The sequence below is a fragment of the Dunckerocampus dactyliophorus genome, chromosome 5, assembly GCF_027744805.1.
Source record: "Dunckerocampus dactyliophorus isolate RoL2022-P2 chromosome 5, RoL_Ddac_1.1, whole genome shotgun sequence".
Taxonomy (NCBI): domain Eukaryota; kingdom Metazoa; phylum Chordata; class Actinopteri; order Syngnathiformes; family Syngnathidae; genus Dunckerocampus; species Dunckerocampus dactyliophorus.
Genome location: NC_072823.1, coordinates 4,689,264 through 4,714,892, shown reverse-complemented (window position 1 = coordinate 4,714,892; position 25,629 = coordinate 4,689,264). Strand labels below are relative to the sequence as shown.

General features: G+C 42.2%; 2 protein-coding genes across 8 annotated transcripts in view; both read left to right on the top strand.

The window, feature by feature from the left end:
- The window catches only part of LOC129181260 (chromatin remodeling regulator CECR2), a 55,423-nt gene extending 37,353 nt beyond the window's left edge, over positions 1–18,070 (top strand). For all 7 annotated transcript variants that reach the window (XM_054776218.1, XM_054776217.1, XM_054776213.1 and 4 more), the window contains 11 exons: positions 614–764; positions 4,817–4,946; positions 5,030–5,067; positions 5,140–5,231; positions 5,355–5,481; positions 6,066–6,436; positions 6,528–6,677; positions 8,567–9,374; positions 12,558–14,445; positions 14,917–14,987; positions 15,741–18,070. In XM_054776218.1, the coding sequence (XP_054632193.1) occupies positions 614–764; positions 4,817–4,946; positions 5,030–5,067; positions 5,140–5,231; positions 5,355–5,481; positions 6,066–6,436; positions 6,528–6,677; positions 8,567–9,374; positions 12,558–14,445; positions 14,917–14,968 (3,807 nt within the window). In that variant the 3' untranslated portion in view covers positions 14,969–14,987; positions 15,741–18,070. The remainder of the gene's footprint in view (positions 1–613; positions 765–4,816; positions 4,947–5,029; positions 5,068–5,139; positions 5,232–5,354; positions 5,482–6,065; positions 6,437–6,527; positions 6,678–8,566; positions 9,375–12,557; positions 14,446–14,916; positions 14,988–15,740) is intronic.
- Positions 18,071–18,625: 555 nt separating this feature from the next.
- On the top strand, positions 18,626–25,572 carry ada2a (adenosine deaminase 2a). Its single transcript, XM_054776296.1, has 10 exons — positions 18,626–18,734; positions 19,105–19,420; positions 19,488–19,707; positions 20,099–20,312; positions 20,392–20,519; positions 20,584–20,674; positions 21,316–21,424; positions 21,502–21,659; positions 23,919–24,121; positions 24,198–25,572. The coding sequence occupies exons 2-10, from the start codon at positions 19,117–19,119 to the stop codon at positions 24,343–24,345; spliced, it is 1,575 nt and encodes a 524-aa protein (XP_054632271.1). The 5' UTR covers positions 18,626–18,734; positions 19,105–19,116; the 3' UTR covers positions 24,346–25,572.
- Positions 25,573–25,629: the final 57 nt, after the last annotated feature.

Sequence of the window (25,629 nt, the reverse complement as noted above, 5' to 3'; positions counted from 1 at the left end):
ACCTCAGATGTTTACCACACGACACAGTGGAGGGGACGCCATCATGATCTGGGGTGCTTTTCCTTCAATGGAACAATGGAGCTAGAGGTTGTGCAGGGGCGTCAAATGGCAGCGTGGAGATGTTGCAGGGGGCATCCCTCATGACTGAAGGACCTCGTCTGTGTGGCAATGACTGGCTTTTTCAACAGGACAGTGCTGCAGTTGACAATGCTTGCCTGACCACCTGGAGCAACATTCCCACTAGCCACCAGGAAACACTGGCATTAAGCATGCGCAAACCAATTTTTGAGGTGATGAACAAGAATGGTGCAGCTACTCATTACTAAGTCCTTTTTTGAGATATAATCCTGAACGTTTGATTAGCTGATGGACAGCCTATTTCAGCTTAATGTTTGTTTCCAATAAATTGCTTAAGCAATAAAAAAATGGTCTCACTCCCATTTCTCCTTTTCGCATTTTGAAGCTCTTAGAACCTTCTTAACAATTTAAAATGTAAATTGTTGCAATTTTTCCAACTACTTTGTTCAGAAGTGTACCCTTTTAGTCTCCAATTATCTTTCTGGCTGCCGACATGTGAGTGGAGGGCTGATGTGACTGTGCCTTTTGTATTCAGGATAACGTGAAGGCCACGGTGGAGTTGGAGAAGAGAAAAGATGAAGAGCTGGACAGGCAGGTCCTGCTGGCCGAACAGCGGCGAGAAGAGGAAAGGCTTCAGCAGCAAGAAAGACAGCGAGAGAAGATGGAAAAGATCAAAGCTGTTGAAGGTAAGCCGGACGGAGCACAGTAGAAGACTTAGCAACTTGTTCATGGATGAAGTTTCCAGCACCAAGCGAACATGATGATGGATTATGTCGAAAGATTTCTAATTATATCTGAGAATTTGGAGCAGTCATTTCACATTCTTTCATCAGCAACCTATCTGCCTCGGTAGTGGTACGTTCTTCCAACAAGTAGATGAAGGGCACCCTTTACTCAGGCTTTAACGTCTCCAACTCTCTCGTTTCTCTGTTACGCTGACACCAACGCCGTGATCACATCTCTCCCCCTCCCTCTGATGTCATCTGTCAAGGGTTAATGAACTGCTGATTGTGCTTCAGTCGAGCAGCTTCATTAATGTATTATAGATGAACAGCAAGACCTGGATTGCAAACGTAGGCTCCTCCCTCGAACATCTTTAATCCTCACAGCAGGGGGCCAAGCATGCTTTTCCTGTGAAAGATAAAAAAGCGATACATATGCGCACTCTGCTCTGTTCTGCTCTTTTGATCAACTGGGCCTCAGAAAACTGAATTGTTCCTCGGTCCCCATCTAAAGTGAGCCCCTGTAGACTGGAATGGCCAATACCTGTCGGTGTGGAGCACGTGCAATGCAAAACCTAAATACGAACACGGATAGTTTCCTAACTCCGGTGTTAAAAAAAAAAAAAAACAACAAAAAAAAACTCCATCCAAAAAAAAACTCCATCCACATCAGTGGAGTTTTAAGAAAATGGCTGTCCACATCATAACACATTCACTGGCTGGCATACGCATTTTGGCCAATCTGAAGCCTGAGAAAGCAACCACAACTGCGACATTATAACACCTCTTTTGGTTGATTTCATTGTATAATGATGCACGAAATGAAACCAACACCACAAAGTAAACGACTTCATGTTGTATTGTTAAATAAGGTTTAAAAACGATGAATAATTTTTGTTTTAATAATTGTAATATTAATAATTTCCATTTAAATGCCCACACACACAACAAAAACATCCACTCTGACCGGAGTATTTCTAAAGACAAAATGTGAACAAGAGGCCACAATTTTTTTTTATATTCGTATTCATGTGACATGGCCTGAAACTTAAAGGCGCTATCCCTTTTTGGCTCCAAATTACACTTTTTTAACCCAAAAAAACCCACACCACCACCTGCTAGCAAGTGCCCCCAATACAGTTGCTTCTTGCCACATTGCGGCTCAAATTTTGCGCCTTTACTCTAACGATTTTGCAAACATACATTAATAAATCATGCTGTTTTGTGGTTGAGTATGGCCTATTATTAGTCCAAAATTATGCATATTGAAGCAAATGTTATATATTTTTTGCCTAAATTAAGCATGGTCAGGCATAAAAATGGCGAAATGAATTGAAATACAAATTAAGAAGCCGCATAAAAATTGTGAATGAAGTATTCTTCATTGGTCACTAGGTGTCAGTAATTGTTCGGTGAGACAAGCATCAGACCTGATCGCCAGGGCAACAGGCTTTTATTGCAGGTTTAAAATATCTCAGAAACAACAGGAACAATAATAATACCATAGTCATAACAACACGGGCTATTGTTGTGGCCGTAATCCTACTAAAACTCAACTCTTGAGCCCCCCAAATCACTTCCTGTCCACACGACCGGAAAACTTTTATTGCAACGCATGAAAGCATCAGTCTTTATTTGTCTTAAATGGCTCATTTACGCTTATCATTTCTACTATATTGGATAACACGAGTGGAAAGCTGGCTATAGGGGTGTTATTTCTTATCTGGAGGGCTCTAATAATTAGAACACATTTAGAAGATTTAGAAGAAACAGGTTTTCAATGCCATAACGAAGAAACTTTTCCATTTATAAATAAAGGAATCCTTCTTTGTGGAAATTCACTTATCACGGTCGGGTCTGCAACCAATTGACCGCAACAAGTGAGATTACCATAGTGGTTTACACAGAACAAATAGCACAAATAAATGTCTATTTGTCACAATTTGAAGTTCAAATTGCCCAAATAAAATGTTTGGCGTTCATGGCTTTTGCTCACGGCTATCTCGGTACTTACGTGCATGCATGTACACGCTTTTAGCACACGTCATTCTGTGGTTACTTACTTGAACATCAAAAGTGCTGGTTGGGCCAATTTCCACCAAATTAATTGGAGCCAAAAAACCTATTTGACCACTAAATTGAAGGTAGCTAATTTGCACGTTATGTTCCTGTATTCCTGTTCTTCCCGACATTGATGAGCCACACCTGTTTCCACATGGCAATTAGTCATGTTTGGTGCAGTGTTATTCTGTCCTGAGCCTGTGTTGCTACACATTCCCTTCTCCAAATATTTCCATGATTCAATATCTTTGCTGTATTCTATTCACAGCTTGTTTATGCTCCTCCCCCTCCAAACCCTCTTGCGCAGAGCGATGTAAACCTCTCACAACCGCAATGGCTGGAATTGGTCGGCTTTCAGTACATTTCCCTTGTTGATACGACTCGTTCAGAAGGTGTACATAAGGCCCACCTTGACAAACGCCTTTTCCACCGATTTTTGTGACATTTTTGCAATAATTGCAGTGTTGCAACACATTGATTAGTTTCAGTTCTGGTAACCCTCTTCATCTCGCTTTAGTTGCCATTATTCATGAGCAACAAAGGAAGCTAACCAGCTAAATAGTTGACTAGCATCATGGCTCCACAAAGTTGACTCACTGGAAAACACTGCCTCTTAGCACTTAGACCAGGGGTGTCAAACTCATTTTCATTGAGGGCCACATTGCAGTTACGGCTGCCCTCAGAGGGCTACTTGTAACTGTCAGTTTTTATGAATCTAAATATGAATAAAACCTCATATTATTATTACACAGTTGCTCATGCATTAAATTATTCTATTTTTACTAACAAATTGATGGATAACTTGCTTCGAAATGAGAAGTGAAGTGAGAATGTCATGGTGACAAGCAGACATTCAAGTATTTGTTTTTGAAAAATGCTTGGAATATGTTGCTGCATGATTAGATAATACTGACGTTTAGAAGAACCGCATGCAGTACAATTTTTCTGTCAAAATGACACGTCAAATACATTTAGAAGGGCAAAGGTGAAGTGCATTATTGACTTGCATTATTCCAAGGGTTTTGCAGGCCACATCTGGCCCCCGGGCCTTGTGTTTGACACCTGTGACTTAGACGAAGAATTGCATGGTATTGAACGGTCAGACAAGACAGCGTAGTGCTGTTCCATTTGTATTTACTTTGCTGACCAAATGTCTTAGTGGCTGTTGACTGCCGGTGTATAGTTTTTTTTCCAGATGAGAAAACTGGGTCGGGTGGATATTTTTGAGGTGGGAAAGTTTATTTTGTTGGCTTTTATGTTGCTCCCACTTTCGAATAAATTGGACATATTGGCTCATTGGTGTTGACAGTCTCACCTTGCTCATTATTAATATTCCCACATGAGGGGTCTGGCGTTAGCTTGCAAGCATCTTTTTCCCTCCTAACTTCTACTGCGTTACCTTGCATTGCTGCTCCACTCTTGTGCTGTGTGTGCATGCCAGCGGCTCCGCCTCGGCCTTGACAAAGCGACTGAGTGACAAGAAGTCTCACTCTGTTTGCCGTTGTTCTATGAAGAGTCAAGGTGCTGAGCCAATGCACAGAGTGAACTCCCTTCCTACCTGTTTGGAGGAAAGATATGAGGAACACAGACACGCATGCGCAATTGTACAATTATTGAGTTAATGAGTCAATTTTCCTTTGTCATGTGTTAAATGAATTTCTTATTGCGAGACAGTTTTTTTCTGAAGGACAAATCTTGTCACGTTTTAATCTCGCAAGATTTGGTGAGACCTCGACATTCAGTGGTTGCTAACAGTAGTAGCTAAACTTTGCCAAAAATGGCCATCATTGGCCTACAACAAACATACTGACAAACTAGTGGGCGGGAGTGTGTGTGTGCGCGCGTGCGTGCTGCGAGGGGTTAGCACCCCTCATGCAGTACCTAACCAAGGTAGCCAGCACCTTTAACTCAAAGGCAAGGAAATATGACTGTTTTGCATCTGTGTTTCTTTTTAGAGCGAGCAAAAAGGAGGAAAATGAGAGAGGAAAAGGCCTGGCTGCTGTCTCAGGGAAAAGACCTTCCGCCAGAACTTCTGAATTTGGAGCCTTCTTCACCAGTCCTCAGAACACGGAGGACTAAAGAGTTGTAGGAGGCTCTTCAAAGCTCTTTAAATGTTTGCTCTGCAATCCCATGAATATTTGTAATGTGTGTTTTGTTTTACATTTCAGCTACGAGATGGAAGATGACTACACGGGTTTATACAAAGGTATATATCTTCTGAATTGCCTAAAGTCAGTCTTGTTTGTCATCTCTGACCTGATCTGATCTTCCTTCCTAGTGCTGGAGGCCTTGAAAGCTCATAAAGATGCCTGGCCTTTCTTAGAACCTGTGGATGACTCCTATGCCCCCAATTACCATGACATCATCCAGGTACAAGCACAAGATCCTAGCCCATGTTTGAATGATGTCAGAGTTGTGGTCTAAACATAAAAACATACGCTATTCACAAATTCTTTGCATATTTTTGTAACATATTTTCCACAATTTTCCCAGACTCCCATGGACCTTTCTACCATTGAGAAGAAATTCAATGATGGAGAGTATGTTTCCAAGGAGGAGTTTATTTCTGACGTGAAGCTCATGTTTGAAAACTGCATTGAGTACAATGGAGAAGACAGTGGTAAGTGAAAGCCTTTCTCCACACGCCCATGCCAACAGACCAACACTGGCTCCAGCCCAAGTGACCACTGAGTCAAAATCAATTTAGTAGGTGTATGTGACAGAATGGAAGGCGCAAGCGGGAGGGTGGACGTGACAGAGCAAAAGAAAAGAGGGACAAACTAAATGTTTTGTTGGGGCCGGGGGCCGGGGCAGACTTGACAGTGATTAATGAGGAGTGATTGAGCAGCGCTCAGGAGGATCCGAGCCCTGCAGTGCCAGAGAAACATTCCAGCCCCTAAACACCCTGTCTAGAGCCGTCCATTCAACAGAATACTTTCCCCAGGGACGGGGGAGGAGAGTCGTGACGGACGGGGGACCAGGGTGGAGGAATAGGGTAGAAGGAGCAGGGGTCAACATGTGCCCTCTGACCTACTCAGCCCGTCAGCACTGGGCTGAGCGCGATGTCTGGGTGTACAAAGGTGTACGTGTTGTGTGTTTTTGAAAGGAGTGTGCATCTTGTAGGTTATGATGAACATAGTTTTGTGGTTCTGTCATTAATGTTACTAACCGTCCAAGGTGATGACAATGTCTGCTTGTCCCCAGAGTACACTCTGATGGCAGAGTCTCTGGAGCGCTGTTTTAACCGGGCCCTGTTAAAACACTTGCCATCAGAGGATGGCGACACTGATGAGGAATTTCACATCAGCAAAGAAGACAAGGAGCGCAAGGAGAAAAAGCGCAATCGTGGCAGTAAACACTTGGGGCCAGAAAGTTTGATCAAGGCCGCCGAGGACGTCCAACGTAAACGAAGTGTCCTGGAAGGCAAAGGCAAAACGCCATCAGAGGACCAGGTTAGCAAGTTGGTACAACAATGTCCGCCACCACACTGGGGCAACCACCCCCCTCACTACTACAGCATGTCTTTGAGCCAGCAACACCATCACAAAGGACACAGCAGGGGAATTTACCAACACGTATGTTCTGAGTGATGTTTTTTTTTTTTTTTTTTAATGATTTTTCACTTAAATGAAAACTGCAATTTTAAATTCCTTTTTATCTGACCAGTTACACCGTCCTCCTGGGCCCCCTGGTCCTCATGGTCCACACATGTATGCTCATAGAATGGGCATGGATCCTCGCTTCGCCTACCCAGGTCACATTCCCAGGCATGGAGACCCCAACTTGAACCGTTTGCCACACAGCTTTAACATGCAGGTATAAAGCCCAAATATCTTTTTACAGCAAGAAAGGAGATTAAAATCTAAAATATTGATTAAGACCAAAAAAATTTTAAATTGTTGCTCAAATTAGTCAGTTGGGCCTTTTTTTTAAATTGTCTTCAAACGTTAAGTAAGGTTAAAAATAGCCCAGAGTGATTGTGTGAAGATGTTGGGTTGAGTTGAAATAGTGCATGGGAAGCCGCAGCTGTTTCATGTCCTCTGAGGGGAGTCTGACATTTTGAAAATACAATTTTGTCTGAAGATTCTCAACGGTGTTTATGTTCTTGGAAGAAGGCATTCATAATTAAGGTATGCAGTTGCCCCTCGCCACTTTGCGGTTCACATTTCGCAGCTTCACTCTTATTACGGTTGTTCAAAAATATTTTAGTACATCATGCTGTTTCGTGGTTGAATACAGCCTATTACTAGGAAAACATGCATATTTAAGCAAATGGTACGGTTTTTTTTTTTTGCCTAAATTAAAATTTTCAATTTCCATTTTCAAAAATGGCTAAATAAAATATAAGGCATTCAAAAGACGCATTCAAAGATGGTAACGTGTAATATTCTACAATGGTCATTAGGTATCAGTAATGTTATTTTAATGCTCGGTGAGACACAAGACAAAACTTAGCATCCATCCATCCATTTTCGATGCCGCTTATCCTAATTAGGCAAACACAGGCAATTGCCTGTGGCCCCGAGATTTCAGGGGACCCCAAATATCTCATAAAAAATGACTGTTTTCTTTGATTTACAGTACATACTACTGTTTTAGTCTTCATTGACGTGCTTTAGACTACATCAAAATGTGTTATCTTTCATAAGTGTTTCAACCGCTGCCCCTCCTTTCTCATGTAATGGTCTATTGTATGTCACTGTGCATGTGCACATAGATTACAGAAGACGGGAGCGAAACAAACTTGTTGGCAAGGAGAGGGCGAGTGGAAAACAGTTTTTATCAAAACTACGGAAGGTGTCAAACGGTTTTCACAGTCACAACAAACTTAGACACGAGTACAGTAGCTACTGTCTGTGTCTGCTCAGGAGAATGCAGTAGATGAAGCTGAGAGTGACGCTTTTCATCACAAAGATGTAAGTAAAAACGGTAAACTATTAATGTAGTTTAATGTTCTTATCAATTACAGTAAAAGCGTTGAGATGATTCACTTGTTAGGTAATAATAAATCCCCCAGGAGCATTTTAAGGACTTTATCTACTTCAGGAAATAGGAGAATTTTCTCATAGTCACCCTTGTCAGAAGATGACAAACATTAATATTTCAAATCATTTTTGGGTTGGTGGTATATAAACAAGGCAACTTAAAATGACAGATAAGTGTAACTAAAAAATACTTACATTTTGTAAAAATGTAAAAAAATAAAAAAAAAAAAGATGTGGAGGGCCCCAATGACTAGGTTTGCTTGGGCCCCCAAATGACTAAACATGGCCCTGTTGCCGGGACAATAAAAATCCCAAATAAAATCACAGGCTACTGTAGCTGCAGTAAGCTACGCCAAGCTAAAACTCAACTCTGCACCCCTATGTCCCTTCCTGTCCGCCTGCATCTCAAGCTCCCCTCGGGAACACATTTGTAGCAATGCACGAGCCTTATTTGTGTACTCTTATGTCTACAATATTGGGTAATAGGAGTGTAAAGGTGACTATAGGGGTGTTATTTCATGTCTATAGGGCTCTCGTATTGTGAACAGGTTTTTGGTGCTATATTTTCTAAATAAGGAATCTTAAATAAGGACTGAACACAGTTGGCCTGAAACCAATTAACCGCGATAAACAAGGGATTATTTTATTACTCTTGGAACAAAATACATTATGTGGAGATACAGCATTCTAATAGCCGTACCCTTTTTTGTTTTCCCTTAGCATTGCATGGTTGAAGGACCTCATATGGACCATAGATATCCAATGGGCCCTGACACCAACCAGCCTCCCCACCAGCAGCAGCACCACCCTTATATGGGTCCAACCCATGGCCCATCTCTGGGCCCCCGTCCTTTGGCCCTTCAACTTAGACCTCCTCCTGAAGCCAGTATATACCCATCGCACCACCGTCCAGAGGGCCACACAATGCACCCAATGGGTAACCGATTATCAGGACCTGAAGGACCTCAGCAGCCTAACTACACTGGATTGAGGCCTTCTAGTATGGGGCTGTCTAACATGTGGACTAGTATGAATCACCAGCATCCAGACAGACCCAGTGGAATGCACATGCCTGACCCTAATGTGGTCAACCAGCACAATTTAAGTTATGGTGGCGTCCCACCTCCAGTGGGACACAAACCATGGCCAGAAGCTGCTGGATATCCCCATCCTCCCCCCAGTGCCCAATGCCAAATGTCTTCAGTAGTTAGTTCCCCAGGGCCCATGCCACAACGCCCCCCGTTAAGCCACTCAGACTCCTCTAGCAAGACACGACTGACTTCGATGCTGGAAAGTCCAGAGATGCTGGCTCTGCAGCAGCTGTCAGCCTCTTCTGGACCCCCTGCTGGCTCCCCCCATCAGCACATGGGCCACTTTCAGCAGCCCAGGCCCCCATCAGTTTTTGGCAGCCTCCCAACTCAACTCTCTCAGCGGCCTCCCCCTGCTGCTGAGGTTCAGCTGCTGTGTTCTGCCACAGACAATGGGCCAGACAGCCAGTCTTCCCCACAGGCAGACATGCAGCCAAAAGGTAGATCTGATCTCTCTCAACATACAGTACATGCATCCTGTACATATAGTATATACTGTATACACATATATACACGTGTGTATGGATATGTATATATGTGTATGTGTATATACTGTATGTATATATATATATATATATGTGTATATATATATGTGTATATATATATATATATATATATATATATATATATATATATATATATATATATATATATGTGTGTGTGTATATATGTGTATATATATATATATATATGTGTGTGTGTGTGTGTGTGTGTATATATGTGTGTATATATACAGTATATATATATATATAGTGAGACAAAAATCATTTTGAAAAAGTAATTTATTGAAAACAACAATTAAACTGAAATAGGCTGTTTATCAGCTCATCAAAAGTTTAAGACCATCGCTCAAAAAACAACAAAAAAAACTCTCCAAACCACAAAAAATGTTCTCAGTAGGAGAAACCTGCACCACCTGAAGCGCCGGTGTTCCACTGAGTGAAAAAGCACCCCAGACCATGATGCACCCCCCTCCACTGTGCCAGGTAGAAAACATCTCAGGTGGGATCTCCTTGTCATGCCAGTAACGTTGGAAGCCATCTGGACCGTCAAGGTTAAATTTTTTCTTATCAGAGAATAAAACTTTTTTCCACCTTTCAATGTCCCATGTTTGGTGCTCCCTGGCAAAGTCTAAACGGCCAGTTTTGTAGCATTGAAGAAGACGAGATCTTTGACTTCCTTTTTTGCTTTTTAAACTCTTTTTCCCGCAGATGCCATCTGATGGCTATTGCAGTGCAGTCGGCACCAGTAAGGGCCTTAATTTGGGTTGAAGACCACCCTGTGTCCTGATGGACAGCCAATCAGATCCTCCGGCTCAGCGCAAATGTGATTTTTTTGGGGGGGGGGGGGGTCCTACCACTTGACTTTTTTTTTCCATAATGCTCAGGATCTTTCAAAAAATGTAGAAAGACTGTCTTACTGCATCCAACCTCAGCAGCAATGGCACGCTGCGAGAGGCCGTGCTTATGCAGCTCGACAATCCGACCACATTCAAAAAGAGAAAACTTCTTAGCTTTAGCCATCAGGAGGGCATGACAGTGTGAATGCCTGACAGAAAATGAGCATTTTGAGCAGATTTAGGCTTTTATAGCCTGTGGTCTTAAACTTTTGATCAGCTGATAAACGACCTATTTCATTTTTTTTTTGTTTTTGTTTAAATTCAAGTTCCAAATGTTTTTGTCTCTCTCCCCCTTCTTGCTTTTGCATATTGTAGCTGTACTTAAAACCTCATTAAGATCCAAATGTGCAAAATGCAAATTCTAGCAATTTTTCAACTGGTCTTAAGCTTTTGATCAGGAGTGTATGTGTATGTATGTATGTCTGTGTGTATGTATAACATGAATTTAATTTGATGCATGTGTTGGCGTACATGGGAAATACATGGTTCAATAATGAATTTTTTTGTTCAAGATAACAAAATTAACAGAATAAAATAATACAAATAAATATGGTATCTTGATTAAATAGAAATCTGGCTAGCTTAACTTAAAACAGAATAAATTCAGTATCCAGGTTGCAGGGGTCTTAAACTTTAATCACTGTTGGAGCTGTCAACTATTTGCGTTTTTTATTTATGATTGGGAACATTTAAGTTGCACTCTACTTTATTTACAGTGTGGCCATCATCTTTATGCTATTTTGTGCTCATTTGTCATAAGAGTTGAAGCAAATATTGTTTGACCCTTTGGTGAGCTACTCAAAATCAGCTGGCGAGATAGGAAACCCCTTTCACCCTTTTCACCATCATAAGGCTGTAGGCAATATAAACCAACCTTATTTATTATTATTATTATTATTATTTATTATTATTATGTATTAAAAAAGAGGTCTGAACTAACCGCAATGCTTGTTCATTTTTAAAACAAAATGTCACTGTGGTAAAAAGTAACATTTGGAATCAAAGACGAGAAGCTAGTTGGATAACAGATAGCTGCCGCCAGTGAGAGCTAGGCAAAGCATGTAAACAAAGATGCTAGAAAAGTCAAACCGGAATAAATTTGATAAGTAATCAAATGCACAAAGTGGGTCCGTAGTGGGCTCAGTATGGGTGTTGGCAACCCTACGTGACAGAGCGCACACGGTTTACCACCGCACGGCAATCGATTTTTGTGATCGGCTTTGAAAGGCAGTTATTGGCATATGCTGATCACGTTTTTTTAATGGAAATCTGCCAATACTAATCTGTGGCTAATCGATCAGAGCATCCCTTAAAACTAAAAGCAGTCTAACTTGTCATTGTGCTGGAAGTGTTGTCACCACATCTCTGCCTTGTTTTGTCACCATCTTTTTTCTATTCAGCACAGTGACATGTCTTACTGTTTGTGTTTATGGTATGCAATAGCATGTCATCTGCAGCATTTCAGTAGAAAGCCTTAAAAAAAGTCTTCCATGTTTATTTTTTTACTAAATATATTCCGCGACTTTCCTCACATCTTTGAGGGCCTCAACAACTTTGCAGGCGCGTCAGGTCTGGCGAAAAATTTCATATTTCAGTGGTCCCGAACACGAATAATCAAAATTTTGTAGCACCCCCTTTTAAATTAAACAAAATAAATAAATAGTCCATGCCACCAGGTTCACAGAACATCACCAAATTTGGTGGAGACGTAATTCGTGACAGGATACACGAAAAAGTCTTAAGAACCCATGTTCTAAAACAAACTAGGGGTTGTATTTCAACCAACTAGTCCAAGGCACATTGACCTAATGAGCCCAAATGAAAATCAGATACTTGACAGATGGGCAATGTTATATTGTGAATGATTTTAGGTTGTACCATAAGATGTGGGCGGGACATGGCAACAAACCTTGATGATCAGACAATTGACCACTAAACTGTAAACTTTTATAGTAAACTTAGTTCCACAAGGTCAGATCTTCATTATAATTGGTACATATATACACCTTGAAGCTCCACATAGGTCACTTCCTGAATTCATCTCAATGCTACCCAATGGCAACAGGAAATGGAATGTGCATGCCCTCTGACTTATGTGAACCTTGAGTTGCGTGGGGGTGCGAGGGCCTGGTCAACGCTGCTTGCATTGCATTGTGATGGCCTTCTATCATTCAGTTCTATCTTTTTAGACTAATGTCCTGTTCCTTGTTCTGTTTTTCAACAGGCACATCAGAAACCCCTCAACCCCTTTTAAGTGAAACTTCACCAAACATCACAGTTTCAGCTAACCAAGATCACCCGTCCATTCCAAAACCCACAGAACAACACAGCGGGCTATCACGGGGATTACACAGCCCCTGTAGCCCTGACTTCAGAAGTCCTCAGGATTTTATGCCAGGGGATAAACAAGGCAGAGCAGAGTGCCCTAAGCAGAACGTAGATTGCCAAAATCAAAATAATGGTTCCGCCCCTGTGCCCTTGCACTTCAACGCAAGTAATAACAGTTCCACAGATGCCATCATACCTAACGCAGCTCAGAGTAGTCCTCAACAGATGACCCGGAGCCCTGCACTTCACCAGAGTATATCACCATCCTTGAATACCATTTCTGAAAGCAACCCACCATATAACCCTAATGCGCATCAGCGACATTCAACCCAAGAAGCTATAAATGTGACATCTCGAGGCCACCATCAGGACTCTCCTTCCAAGATCCAGAACATGACACTACTGCAACCTCCTCATCTTGTCACCCAAAGCGACTCCCCACAATGTCCCACACCGAGCAGCTTTATGCCACATGGTGCCTCTCAGGGAGCCCAGCCTGGACACCCTCAACCAGCTCCTCTCACCTCTCTGCCCCCCAGCCACCCTACCCTACACTTACCATCCCAACCCAGCCCAGCAGAGCACGGAGATCAAAGACCTTCTGAGCCTACTAGTAGGCCAGAGCCAGAAGGTCCACATGTGATCAAATTTGGGCCTTCAGATGGTGCTTATAAATCGCAGGTCTTTAGTCCCAGCCAGGGTCAACCTCAGATGATGAGTAGTAACCAAAGTATGCAAACAGATAGTGGTGGAGCACCTGCTCACAATACAGTCATGACTCTTCACTCCCAAGGACAGGTAAATGGAGCAATGGGTCCATACAGCATAAAGAATCCTTTACATCCACAGTACAGCCAGGCAAACCTGACCAGGCCCATTTCTCATTCTGTTCACCATCCATATCACAACCGGAGCCTCAACTCCCTCCACAATTCCCAAGACCACCCCAGCTATCACCAGCATCAAAGAAATGCCTTTTCCTATCACATGCCTGGCCATCAGCACCACCAGGCCCACGCCAACATGTATCCGGCTCCTCCATTCCAACAAGAACAATATTACCCCCGCCCACAAGGCCATAACCTGGCCAACAGTCGAGGGGGTTATACGCCAGAGCACTGGCCGCGGTCTCATTATCAGCCTCAGAAGCCAATGCCACCAATGGCCTACCTTCCTGTGTGCAGTGCCAAAGGCAACGGTCAGGTCAGTGAGAGTTTAGTGTCACCGACGGGCTCTGAGGGCTCAACTGGTGTGAGTTTGGTGTCCCCTGGGCCTGTGTCTGAAGCTGGTTCCCTCCCTGGAGGCTTGGAGGATAGAAAGCATGAAAGCAGAAGCAGTTGTAGCGATAGCCCAGGAAAGTGCAGTCGTTCTCGAGGGAGCTTGGAGCAACCTGAAAGTCCAAAAGAAATCCTGGACCTTGATAGCCACAATGCTGCTGCCCACCATCGCAGCACACAACCGCACATGCCACATGGCTTCATGTACGACCCTCGCACCATTCATGTTGGGATGCAGCCTGGTGGCGCTCCTCCCTCCCACTTGGTGCCTCAAGGCAGCGGCGCTGGAAACCGAACCCTATACACTAGGCCCCCATACCCAAATCCAGGACGTTATGCTGCACAGAGACCTCACCCACACCTAATGGAGGCCCTGCAGCGGCCTCAGCAACTGCCTTTCTCTCCCGGTCAGATGCGCCTGTCCATGTTCCCTCGCCCTGTTGGCCACTTTCAAGGCATGATGATTCAGCAGAGAGGCTTGGCATCTGAACACTTCCAGCACCCGGGGTAAAAAGACACATTTGCCTTTTTTATAGTAAACTTATGTATTGATCTATTTTTCAAAGTACACTGGAACCTCCAAAATCAAATGTCCCAAAGTCAGTCTGACTTTTCCTTCAATTTTTAAAATGTAAAAAGCCATACAACTTGGGGGGCATGAAGAAGAAAAGTCTGATGATAATCCTATAACTCGAAATGAACATAGGAAAAGGTGTGGCTGCTCAGTACAAGAGCTGGAAAAAAAAACTTGGAAGCCAACCAGTGTCACGGAACAGACAGAGTTGCTATGTTTTGGAGGTTCCTCTGTATTGGCAGTGGTAAATGTGTGTGAAGGAAGGCTAACCTAACGTGTTACATTTGGCTTTATACCTTAATTTGCTGCCTTTTTTCAGACTCTGGGATTTGAAGCTTTGATTAATGGTATCCGTGATAAGAGTAACTGTGTGATGAAATGTATTGCTTACTGGTGTCCCACAGGCCACAGATAATGACTGCACCTGGTGGTTCAAGCAGCAAACAAGGAGTGTGAAATGCGTTGCGTTATCACGGTAAGTAATTTGGTCACGTTACACCGCAAACATTTACTGTATCTTTAGTTAAGTGTATTCTTTTTTTTAAGCAGTTATGATTCATGTACAGGTGGTCCTTGGTTCACACGCATGGTTATGAACATGCTCCCATAAAATTAATTAAAAACTTAAACGTAAACATGACATTCGCTCAACAATCAGGTTGCAGTGTGTGCCGGCGGAAGCACAAGAATACAGTGTGCCTCGTGCTTGGCAAATGAGTACAGTGTATGCCTGCTCAGCCACACGGAGGATCTTACTTCATTATGTCTCCCAAGCAGCAGTGCGCCAAAGAAAAGGAAAGCCATTATCAAAGTGGAAATGAGCGTCATTAAAAGCTCAAAGAAGGGAGACGATATTGGCCACTTGGTAGTCGCGACCTCATTAAGGATAAAGACTGAGATGGGTCATGGATTCTGTGCGCTGTTAGGAGATCTGGGAGGAGGAGTCAGCCTTTTTTTTTTAAATTACACTTTTATTTCATTCTTGTATTTAACCTTTTTATTTCTGCATGCTCTGTCCTTCATGTGTTTTTTGTCCAGTGTGAGTGATTTAGTGGTGAAGGTACATACTGTATAATTTAGGCTAAAGTTGTGCAAACTCAACTTAGTCCAGGAACAGAACTTGTTTGTAACCTGAGGACCACCTGTACTTTGTAATACCAAAACAAGACTGCAACGCAAATGTACAGCAAGCCAAACCCTTTTCATCTTTTCTCTTTTTGCTTTGCAGGCATGACTCACTGAGCCAAATTGAGAGATTTGGGCATGCCGACAGAGGCTGTTATATGGTATTAATAGCACCTCCTTACAACTTGTACAGTATGCTTTCACTGGCTTCTATTTTGGTCAGACTTGAAGGTCCTTCAGGAAAAGTCAAATTACACACACAGACACACACACACACGGTGAACAGGAAGCTTTAGATCTCGTAGAGCTGATGTTATGTTTAGAGCAGTCTCTTCTCAACATGGACTTGTATCCTCCAAATTCAGTACGGTACATGGACTTTTTACCACTTGGCCACAATGCCTTGGAAAACACTGGACACCCCTTTCTGCTGTGAACAATCAAAAGTATGGATGGATTCACAGGACGCAACCCACGAGCCAGAAGGGAAGGGGACTGTTTGTTGCACTGCATTCTAAGATGTTCAGTTCCAACCGTCTTGTTAATCTCAGGTATAGATGAGGATGGTACACTGACCAAGTCGACGCCCAGGTTCAGTTGTCCTGGTTGGCTTTGTGAATGTATGGGTGAATGTTTAGATGAGTCAAATTAAAGCTGCAAGTGAGAGTGTAAGAGTGTGTATGAATCACCTTCCTGTCTCATTTCTACTTCACTGTGTGGTAGTAGTTGTTAATCTAGGAGTAAGCCCACTATAGTAGTCCATATGTCTTTAGAACTGTGTTCATTGCCAAGCCTGTGAGGTCTAGCTAAGATGACACTGGTTGTATGTGATTGTACCTGACTCCTATATGCACTATGTTTTTTTTTTAAACTAAACATCCTCAAATGAGTGGCCTTGCAGAGTCTTTCATTTTTAGTCTGTCTGTGTGTAAATAAGTCAATCTATTATTAGTGAAGACAACCCCTTCACCTCCAAGTACGGCAATGTTTTCAGGTGATGTTGCATCCTGCTTGCTGTTGCATATGCACACATCAGTCCACACTAATTATCCAGTTTGACATTTGGCATTCCACCCAGGTCTAGATTCATTGACAACCAGCCTTGTTCTCTGCATGCTTGCTTCTGTGATTCGCTTCCTCTTCTCAGGGATTACACTTTTATACGGGTATTTTTTTCTCTACTGTTTTGAAGCAGGTGCAACATAAGGATGCATTTAGCTATATTTGAGGTCTAAGTTGGACTTTTTTTTTATAGCGTGACTACAAGTGAAACTGATGGTTCTTTATTCCTGTGTATGTGACATCACTGTGTTTATTCATTTGGGGCTTTTTCCAAACACTTACCTTTATCGGAGCAGCTGCCACCGTCCTCCCCCCAACTGTCATGTTTGGCAGCCAATTAATCTACCTCTTAGAGCCAATGTGTGGATTCTATTTTTTGGATCAGATGTTAACCCTTGATGTCATGATGTGCCAATTAGTGGTGCTTCCTGGTCTCCCGGTTAAGATCTTGACATGAAATGACAGATTTACATCACAACTGTATGTGACTATAGCACAGTGTCAGTGTTTGCCTTCCAACCTGTACACTTTGGATATGTCAGTGTAAGGTCAGCATACTGTAGTTTGACAGGAATACGGTGGATCCCCGCACATTGGCAATTCAGCATTTGCAGCCTTGCAAATTCATGGATTTTTGGACAAAAATACGTGTGTGATAATACTGGTAAAATGTACAGCATAATGCACCACTGTTAAAAATAGCCCACAATTTTGTGATATTCATGCTTAACTGATATTCGTCAGGCATTGAGATTTTGCACTTTGTTCGGCCATCGTTCGGACCATATGTCAAAAATAGACATTTTTATGGGCGTATCATAATTGGCATGAAAAGCGGGGATCAAGTGTATTCATCATTTTTAGCATTAGCTGCATAAGATAATGTAAGTATGTCTCAAAGAAGGAAAATTATCAATGGGCTATTTTCAAATTGTGAATTGTCTCAATATCGTAGCTCTACGGGTCCGCTCTGGAGGAAGTGTCGACACTTGTACTATCTAATCTGTAAAGTTTCCGTGTGTGTGCGCGCGCGCGCGAGAGAGAAAGGTACAGTGTACAGGTGTGTATGTGACGTGTGTGTAGAATTGGCACCGGATCTGCGCCAAGCGTGTGTACACAAGTCCGTTGTGATGCACAAGTGAAAACCATTTAGATGTGAATTCTATTTATTTGCTGTTTTAAGATTTTTTGTACATCGTTTGGACTTGTTTTAATATAAATGAGCTATCTTGTGTTTTTTCTTTTCTTCATGTTGCTTTGTATGCGTGAGTGTGTGGTCTCAAAGAATTACCTGTATGTTTTTGTTCTTGACTGACATAGATTGTTTGGGAAATGGACTGGAGTATTTTCTATACTGTATATGTCTTAGAAATAAATACCTTTTTCCTCTTAATAGTTTTGATGGTTCTTTTATGTAATGTAACCAAGACGAAACAAGCGAGAGGATGCACGTCAGTTCAGTTAGTGGACCCTTCATCTATCTGCAAGCTTATGCGACATCAAGATGAACATTGCTTTTTTGTAATGTCGTCGTAGGTGGTGCATTTGTTTTTAAATACTAAATACATTCAATACTGAATTGTAATTTTATCCTGTCTAATAGCACGATTTTATCCCGTCTAATAGCACGATCAATGTCAATAGCTACTCTTAGATCCAGTAACTAGATAAACTTGTTCTAGCTTGACTTTGTTCTCTGGGTGGGGACAGGTGTTCGGTTTCACCATAGTTATGACAGTACCTTAATTTAAGTCGTGTAAATGTAAGACAGCGCTAAGTGTGTTGATTTAAACCCCAAGTCAAAAATGTAAAAATTCCCTCTTGAGGAATAGTTCCTTCCTTGCGTCAAGTCTACTTTTGTTTACACCAATGGGATCGTCGTGTGGGTGATATTTCAGCCAATCATATACACTGGGCGGGGCTTCTGCGTAAACAGCTCTTTCTGACAGGCAGCACCACCAGAAAAAGACCCCCAACATCCTTAACATTGACGTCTTCTTGCTAGCTTCTTTATTTGGTGACAGAACGCTTTAAGGTAACACTTTTCAATCATTCTAGTCGCATTGTTTATAGTTGACAGTAGTTTTTAGTTTGTCAAGTACAAGGGAAAAAAACTCGTAACCAATCGTGGAGCTTTAATGTTTACAGTACATTTCTTTTCACCTTAATTTGACGCCATTTTCTAATGTAACCTTAAAGCTGTTGCCTGAAAGCTGTTATTTGTCCAAAATCTGTTCGTCAGAAAGTTACGAGTCAAGATTGAAATAGCGCTAAATGGCGTAAATTGGTCAGTTACATCACTGCATTCACGCTAATGAAGCGACATGTAAAATAAATGTTTTATTCACGTTGACGTTTAAATGTCTAAATAAAACGTTTCTTTGTCTTTCTTTATTGTTCGCCAGACTCTCTGGAGGATGGTAGCAGTGTACCAGCGCCCCCTTGTGGCGATGGCTTGTATGCTACTGTGGCATGCAGCAGGTGTCCTGTGCATGCCGGACCCCAAGACCAGAGAGGCTCTCATACAACAGGAGGCCTCCCAGCAGACCGGGGGACAAATGGTGCTGACGGACTCGGAGAAGCTTCTAGATGCCCGGTTGTCTAAAATGAAACAAGAGGAGATGGCGAGGACCAATTTCCCTCCATCCATGCACTTCTTTCAGGCTAGACACTTAATTCGAAGAAGCCCCATATTCAGCCTGCTGCAGAAAATGCCCAAAGGTAAATTCATTTATTTGTTATTCATTTCCTGACGCCCCAAAACACGCGCTTGTAATTGATGTTTCAGGAGGAGCTCTGCACGTCCACGACCTTGGCATGGGGGATCCGGAGTGGCTGGTAAAGAACGTGACGTATCGGCCCAAGTGTTACATGTGTGTCACTGACGAACGCTCGGTCAGGTTCATCTTCTCATCGGGGCAGCCTAAACCAACACCGAAGTGTTCTTCGTGGATGCTGCTGGAAAATCTCAGGAACAAACTGAGCAACGTCACAGATCTGGACAACAGGTGAGCTTTCACCATCGATTATAAAGATAATGATGCTCAGATGTTAATAATTATTCCCTGAAAATGTTGATCAAAAGCACTGTGCATTATTACCAAGATTTTGGGTCCCTTTTGACACTTTTTAATTGATTAATAGGTGGTGTTTTTCATCACAACTTCAGTTTGTTTACACGCACACTTGACACATTGTTTTTCATTAGACTGCATACTAATTGGAGCAACAGCGCCCCTGCTGGTCACAGCCAAGTAATGCACCCATTTTTACCTCAATTGCATTAAGACATGATTAATCAACAATTGGCTGAATGTTGGTTAATATGCCTGTTCCTGCTAGGGATCTAGCGCATTTGGAGTATTACGTTTGTGACTTTCTTTGTCTTAATGCTCTAAGCATCCTGGCCAACCTGACACTCTTCACCAATGGCAATCCTGCGGCTTTGTACCCCAACCAGGATGTGGTTTGGAAGAAATTTGAGCTAGCCTTTATGGCGGCGACAGGTTTGATCACGTACGCTCCTGTCTTCAGAGACTATTACTACCACGGCCTCAAACAGTTCCACATGGACAATGTCATGTACGTGGAGCTGCGCGCTCTGCTGCCGCAGGTCAGCACGCACATTGACATGTTAACACACTGACTCGTTGTTGGTCATTTCCTGATCTACACATCTTGACTACGCTCAGACATACGAGCTGGATGGCAGCACACACGACTCAGCGTGGGCCCTGAAAACCTACCGAGACGTCACCAGGGAGTTCATAGCAGATCACCCGGACTTCTTTGGAAGCAGATTCATCTTTGTCGTTCACAGGTGAAGCTCCGTAGCAAAACATGCACACGTGACCTGATCATTGATCACATGCTTTATGTTGCAGGGGAATGAATGAATCTGCAGTGAGGGGAGTGGTAGAGGTGGCCATGAAGCTACAGAATGACTTCCCAGATGTAATGGCTGGCTTTGACTTGGTGAGAACTGCAAACTGTTTATTATACAATATGGAAACAAAGCCTTCTGTATGGTCCAACAATCTTCGATTACTTTGCTTTGTCATTTAACATATACCACATTTAACTGCATATATTTAGGCCTACACTGATTTGGGTTCTGCATGTCACTAAAGTACACATAAGGTGAAGAATATTATGTAACGCTCTTATGTAACGTTATACTGGAATGTGAGAGGAAGTCTGTGTACGCAAAGAACCCACACAAACTCCAGCAATACGCATAAAACCAAACCAAAGCAAATATCTGTTGTTCATTTCGTTACATTGTTTGTTGGCGTTGGAGACAGAGTCAAAACAGTAGTATTTGTTTTAGTTGTTTTGCACTACAGTTGTCCCTCATTCATCGCGGTTAATTGGTCCCGTGATAAGCAAATTTCCTTGAAGTAGGTTTAATATTAACAAATTGAATATTTCTGGAGTTACAGCATATAAAACATGTTTATGACCTTTTAAATACTGTTTTTAACATTACCGCAGCCCTCTAGACATGAAATAATACCCCTGTTGTCACCTTTACACTCATATTACCTAATACTGTACAGCAACAAGTTATATGTTATGGACCTGAAGCGTGAATGTTGTGTGTGTGTGATATGCAGGTAGGTCGCGAGGATAAAGGAAAGCCACTTTGGTATTTCCGAGAGGCTTTGTCATTGCCAGCAGAGAGGGGTGTGACACTTCCCTACTTTTTCCACGCTGGAGAGACAAGTAAGGACAGAATGTGATGAGAAAACTAGGACTCACTGAATCTCATATTCAGTCAATCTGTACTGTGTGCGTGGTAGACCTGGAGGGCACTGACGTGGACCAGAACTTGCTGGATGCTCTTTTGTTTAACACATCACGAATCGGCCACGGGTTTGCTCTGACTCGCCACCCTTTGGCCCGAGATTTATCCATGAAGAGAGGCGTGGCTGTGGAAGTGTGTCCCATTTCCAACCAGGTACTTCTGATACTGCTACTACAATGCAAACTCACACACATCCAATAAGAGTTCACTAGAGAGAGTTAGTTTGGTGCAGCCTGCATTGCATCATGCTCATCATTTCATTTCTTGAATGTCTCAAAAATTTAACCAAATTTTTCAGAGTGTTTGTATACATCATTGCAAACTCAAACCACAATAAAAAACATCCATCCATCCATCCATTTTCTATGCCACTTCAAAAGTCAGGAGTTACATTAATAATGCTCTTAATGCTTCAATCAAAACTGTACCATACCTATGTGAGATTTACCTGGCAATTTTTATTTTGAATATTTAAAGTTGGACACTTTCAATTTCAATGAGAGTATGTTTTCAGTGATTTTTTTAAACACCATATATACTGTATATAAATGTGTGTGTGTGTGTGTGTGTGTGTATATATACTGTATATCTATACACACATACAGACCCTTTCCAAAAAATTTGAATGTCATGGAAAAGTTGTTTAATTTCCATAATTCCATTCAAAAAGTTAAACTTTCATAGATTATAGATTCAGGGCCAACAATTTAAACGATTTCAAGTGTTTATTTTTACGTAATTTGGGCTTCCAGCTCATAAAACCCATGAAAACAGGAATTCAAAAAATTAGAATATGATGCATGGGCATCAAACCTCAGTTTTTGCAGGGAAAAAAAAAGAAAGAAATTAGGATCACATCAAATCAATCAAAATATGGTACTTTCAAAACGATATGTCAATCTTCAATACTTGGTTGGGAATCCCTTTGCCTTAATCACTGCCTCGATGCGACGTGGCATTGAAGCAATCAGCCTGTGGCATTGCCTGGGAGTTATGGAAGCCCAGATTTCCTTGATGCTTGCTGTCAGCTCTTCTTTGTTGTTGGGTCTGGTGCCCCTCATTTTCCTCTTGAGAACACCCCATAGATTCTCAATGGGGTTTAGGTCCGGTGAGTTGGCTGGCCAGTCAAGCACTGTGATGGCATGGGCATCAAACCAGGTTTTAGTGCTTCTGGCGGTATGGGCAGGGGCCAGGTCCTGCTGGAAGATGAAATCTGCATCTCCATACAGATCCTCAGTAGAAGGAATCATGAAGTCCTCTAAAACATTCTGGTAGACTGTTGCGGTGACCTTGGATTTAAGAAAGCAGAGTTTACCAACACCTGCACCGGACATTGCACCCCAAATCATGACGGACTGTGGATATTTCACACTGGACCTCAGGCAGCTTGGGTTCTGTTCCTCACCCGTCTTCCTCCAAACCCTTGGACCTTCATTCCCAAATGAAAGGCACACTTTACTTTCATCGGAAAAGAGGACCTTGGACCACTGGCCAACGGTCCAGTCCTTCTTCTCCTTGGCCCAGTGGAGACGCTTCCTACGTTGGCTCAGGTTCAGAAGTGGCTTGACCCGAGGAACCCAACAGTTGTAGCCCATCTCCCGGATGCGTCAGAATGTGGTGGTTTTTGAAGCTGTGACTCCCGCCTCATTCCACTCTTTCTGGATCTCTGCCAGATTCTTGAATCTTCCCTCTTTGATAATCCGCTGAAGCCCACGGTCATCTCTTTTGCTGGTGCATCTTCTGCCACATTTTGCCCTTCCTCTAGACTTTCTATTGATATGCTTGGACACAGCACTCTGTGAACAACCAGCCTCCTTAGCTATGAACTTTTGTAGCTTACCCATCCTATGGAGGGTATCAATGATGGTCTTCTGGCCAGTTGTCATGTCTGCAGTCTTCCCCATATTGAACCCAACTGAGACAATTGAACCAAACTGAAGCAATTTAATGACACCTGGGGAAGCCTGTGCAGGTGATTTGACTTTAGTAGATGATTAGTGTGTGACACTCAGTTTAAAATATTCATGCCCTGCAAAATTTGGGCTGATTTCTTCACAGTATTCTAATTTTTTGAATTCCTGTTTTTGTGGGTTTAATGAGCTGGAAGCCCAAATTATGTAAAAATAAACAAATAAATACTTGAAATCGTTTAAATTGTGGGCCCTGAATCTATAATCTATGAAAGTTTAACTTTTTGAATGGAATTATGGAAATTAAACAACTTTTCCATGACATTCTAATTTTTTGGAAAGGGTCTGTATATATATATATATATATATATATATATATATATATATATATATATATATATATATATATATATATGGTGTGTGTGTGTGTGTGTGTGTATATATATATATCTCCTAGATGTCACTGTACATGTGACGCATCTCCACTGTCGTCTTTGTGTAGGTGTTGAAGCTAGTAGAAGACCTGCGAAACCACCCTGCTGCTGTGCTGATGTCCCAGAACCACCCGATGGTCATAAGTTCTGACGATCCGGCAATGTTGGGTTCTTCCGGCCTTTCCTACGACTTCTACGAGGCTTTCGTGGGCTTCGGCGGGAAAAGGTCCCATGTGGGCACCCTCAAGCAACTGGCCATCAACTCTATTCTGTAAGTTCAGCCCAGATGTGATATCCAGGTAAGTTTCCGCCTGTTCACTGACAGGGTCGTCATGCTCTGCTTTCAGGTACAGCTCGTTGAGCCCTGAGCTGCAGAACAAAGCTCTGGATGTGTGGCAGAGGAAATGGGACAAGTTTGTGTCGGAAAATGCTTTTCAGAAACAACGCTGTGGTTATAGCAATTTTTTTTCACATCTCCCGCAGTGCTTTCTCTAAGGAAGCGTTCTAATTCGGAATTGTGTGTTTCTAGCTTAGGTTGCGAGAAGTCCCGGGTTCAATTCCTTGACGAGCCCTCAATAAATATGTTACGACCCAAGAGAACATAACATATTTAATGAGAACACAAAAATCAAGTCATAGGAGTTTATTAATGAATAAAGTAAAAGAAGACAAGAAACTAGGGATACTCCAATCAAGGTTTCATGCTGCCGATACGATCATTCATGAGTGAGATCGGCACATACTGATCACATGGATTGACTGTACATTTTTCAATTTATTTATGATGACTGCTATTGGCCAAGGTCGCCATTAGACAATTCCGAGGGCCCCTGGCAAATAGATGTTAAACAACACACAGTGTTTGGAGGTCAAGACATAATTAGTATGACAACAAAAGACACTTGAAAAAGTTAGTACGTACCCAATGGACGTAACATCCACTTCCCCGTGGGACAAAGCGAGTCCCAAACTAACCGCATTACTTATTTGTTTTAAAAACAAAATGTCACTGTGGTAAAAAGCAGCTAGGCAAAGCGTGTAAAGAAGGATGCAAGAGAAGTCGAACACCAATAGGTTTGCCAAGGGAGTGATCAAACACGCTGTCACACTGAAACCATTGGAGGTTTTACAGACTAGTGTTGATTCTCGCAGCAATACGGGGCAAAGTGCGTTCCTTCTCTGCTAACTACGGAAGATGCCTGAAACGATTCTTTTTTTTAGTCATGTTTTCAATATGAGAGAAATTGTTTCTCCTGACTCTGCAAACTAGTCTTATATTTGGGTCAGTGTGGTATTACCTCCGCCAAGTGCAAATTGAGCATTGTTCTTTGTTAGTCAGCAATTACTAAACCAATTTCAATAAAACCAAGGAAGATCACAATACATTTATATGTCGAACCTGACAAAATGCAGACTGAGGAATGATGTATTATGGTTTTTGCTGTTGGATTAAAAGCAACTAGAGCAGTGACCCACCAGACCAAGCAGCTGGAGCTCTTGTGACAATTGATTTGTAATGCACATTACCGCCCCCTGCAGTACTGGAAAGGAAGAGTCTCACCTGACATGACTTCAAACTAACGCATGTGGTGTGTGTGTTTTAAAGTTGAAAGTGTTGTATCATGTGGCTCAGGAAATTCCTTACATTTTTTAAAACCAGGTTTTCTATAAAGGAGCAGTTTTTGTCTGACATTTTTTAATAAAGTGTCACATTTGCATAAAGCTACTGGATTATTTCATGTAGACTGTCCCAAGTAAAGATAAAACAAGTGGTAGTTT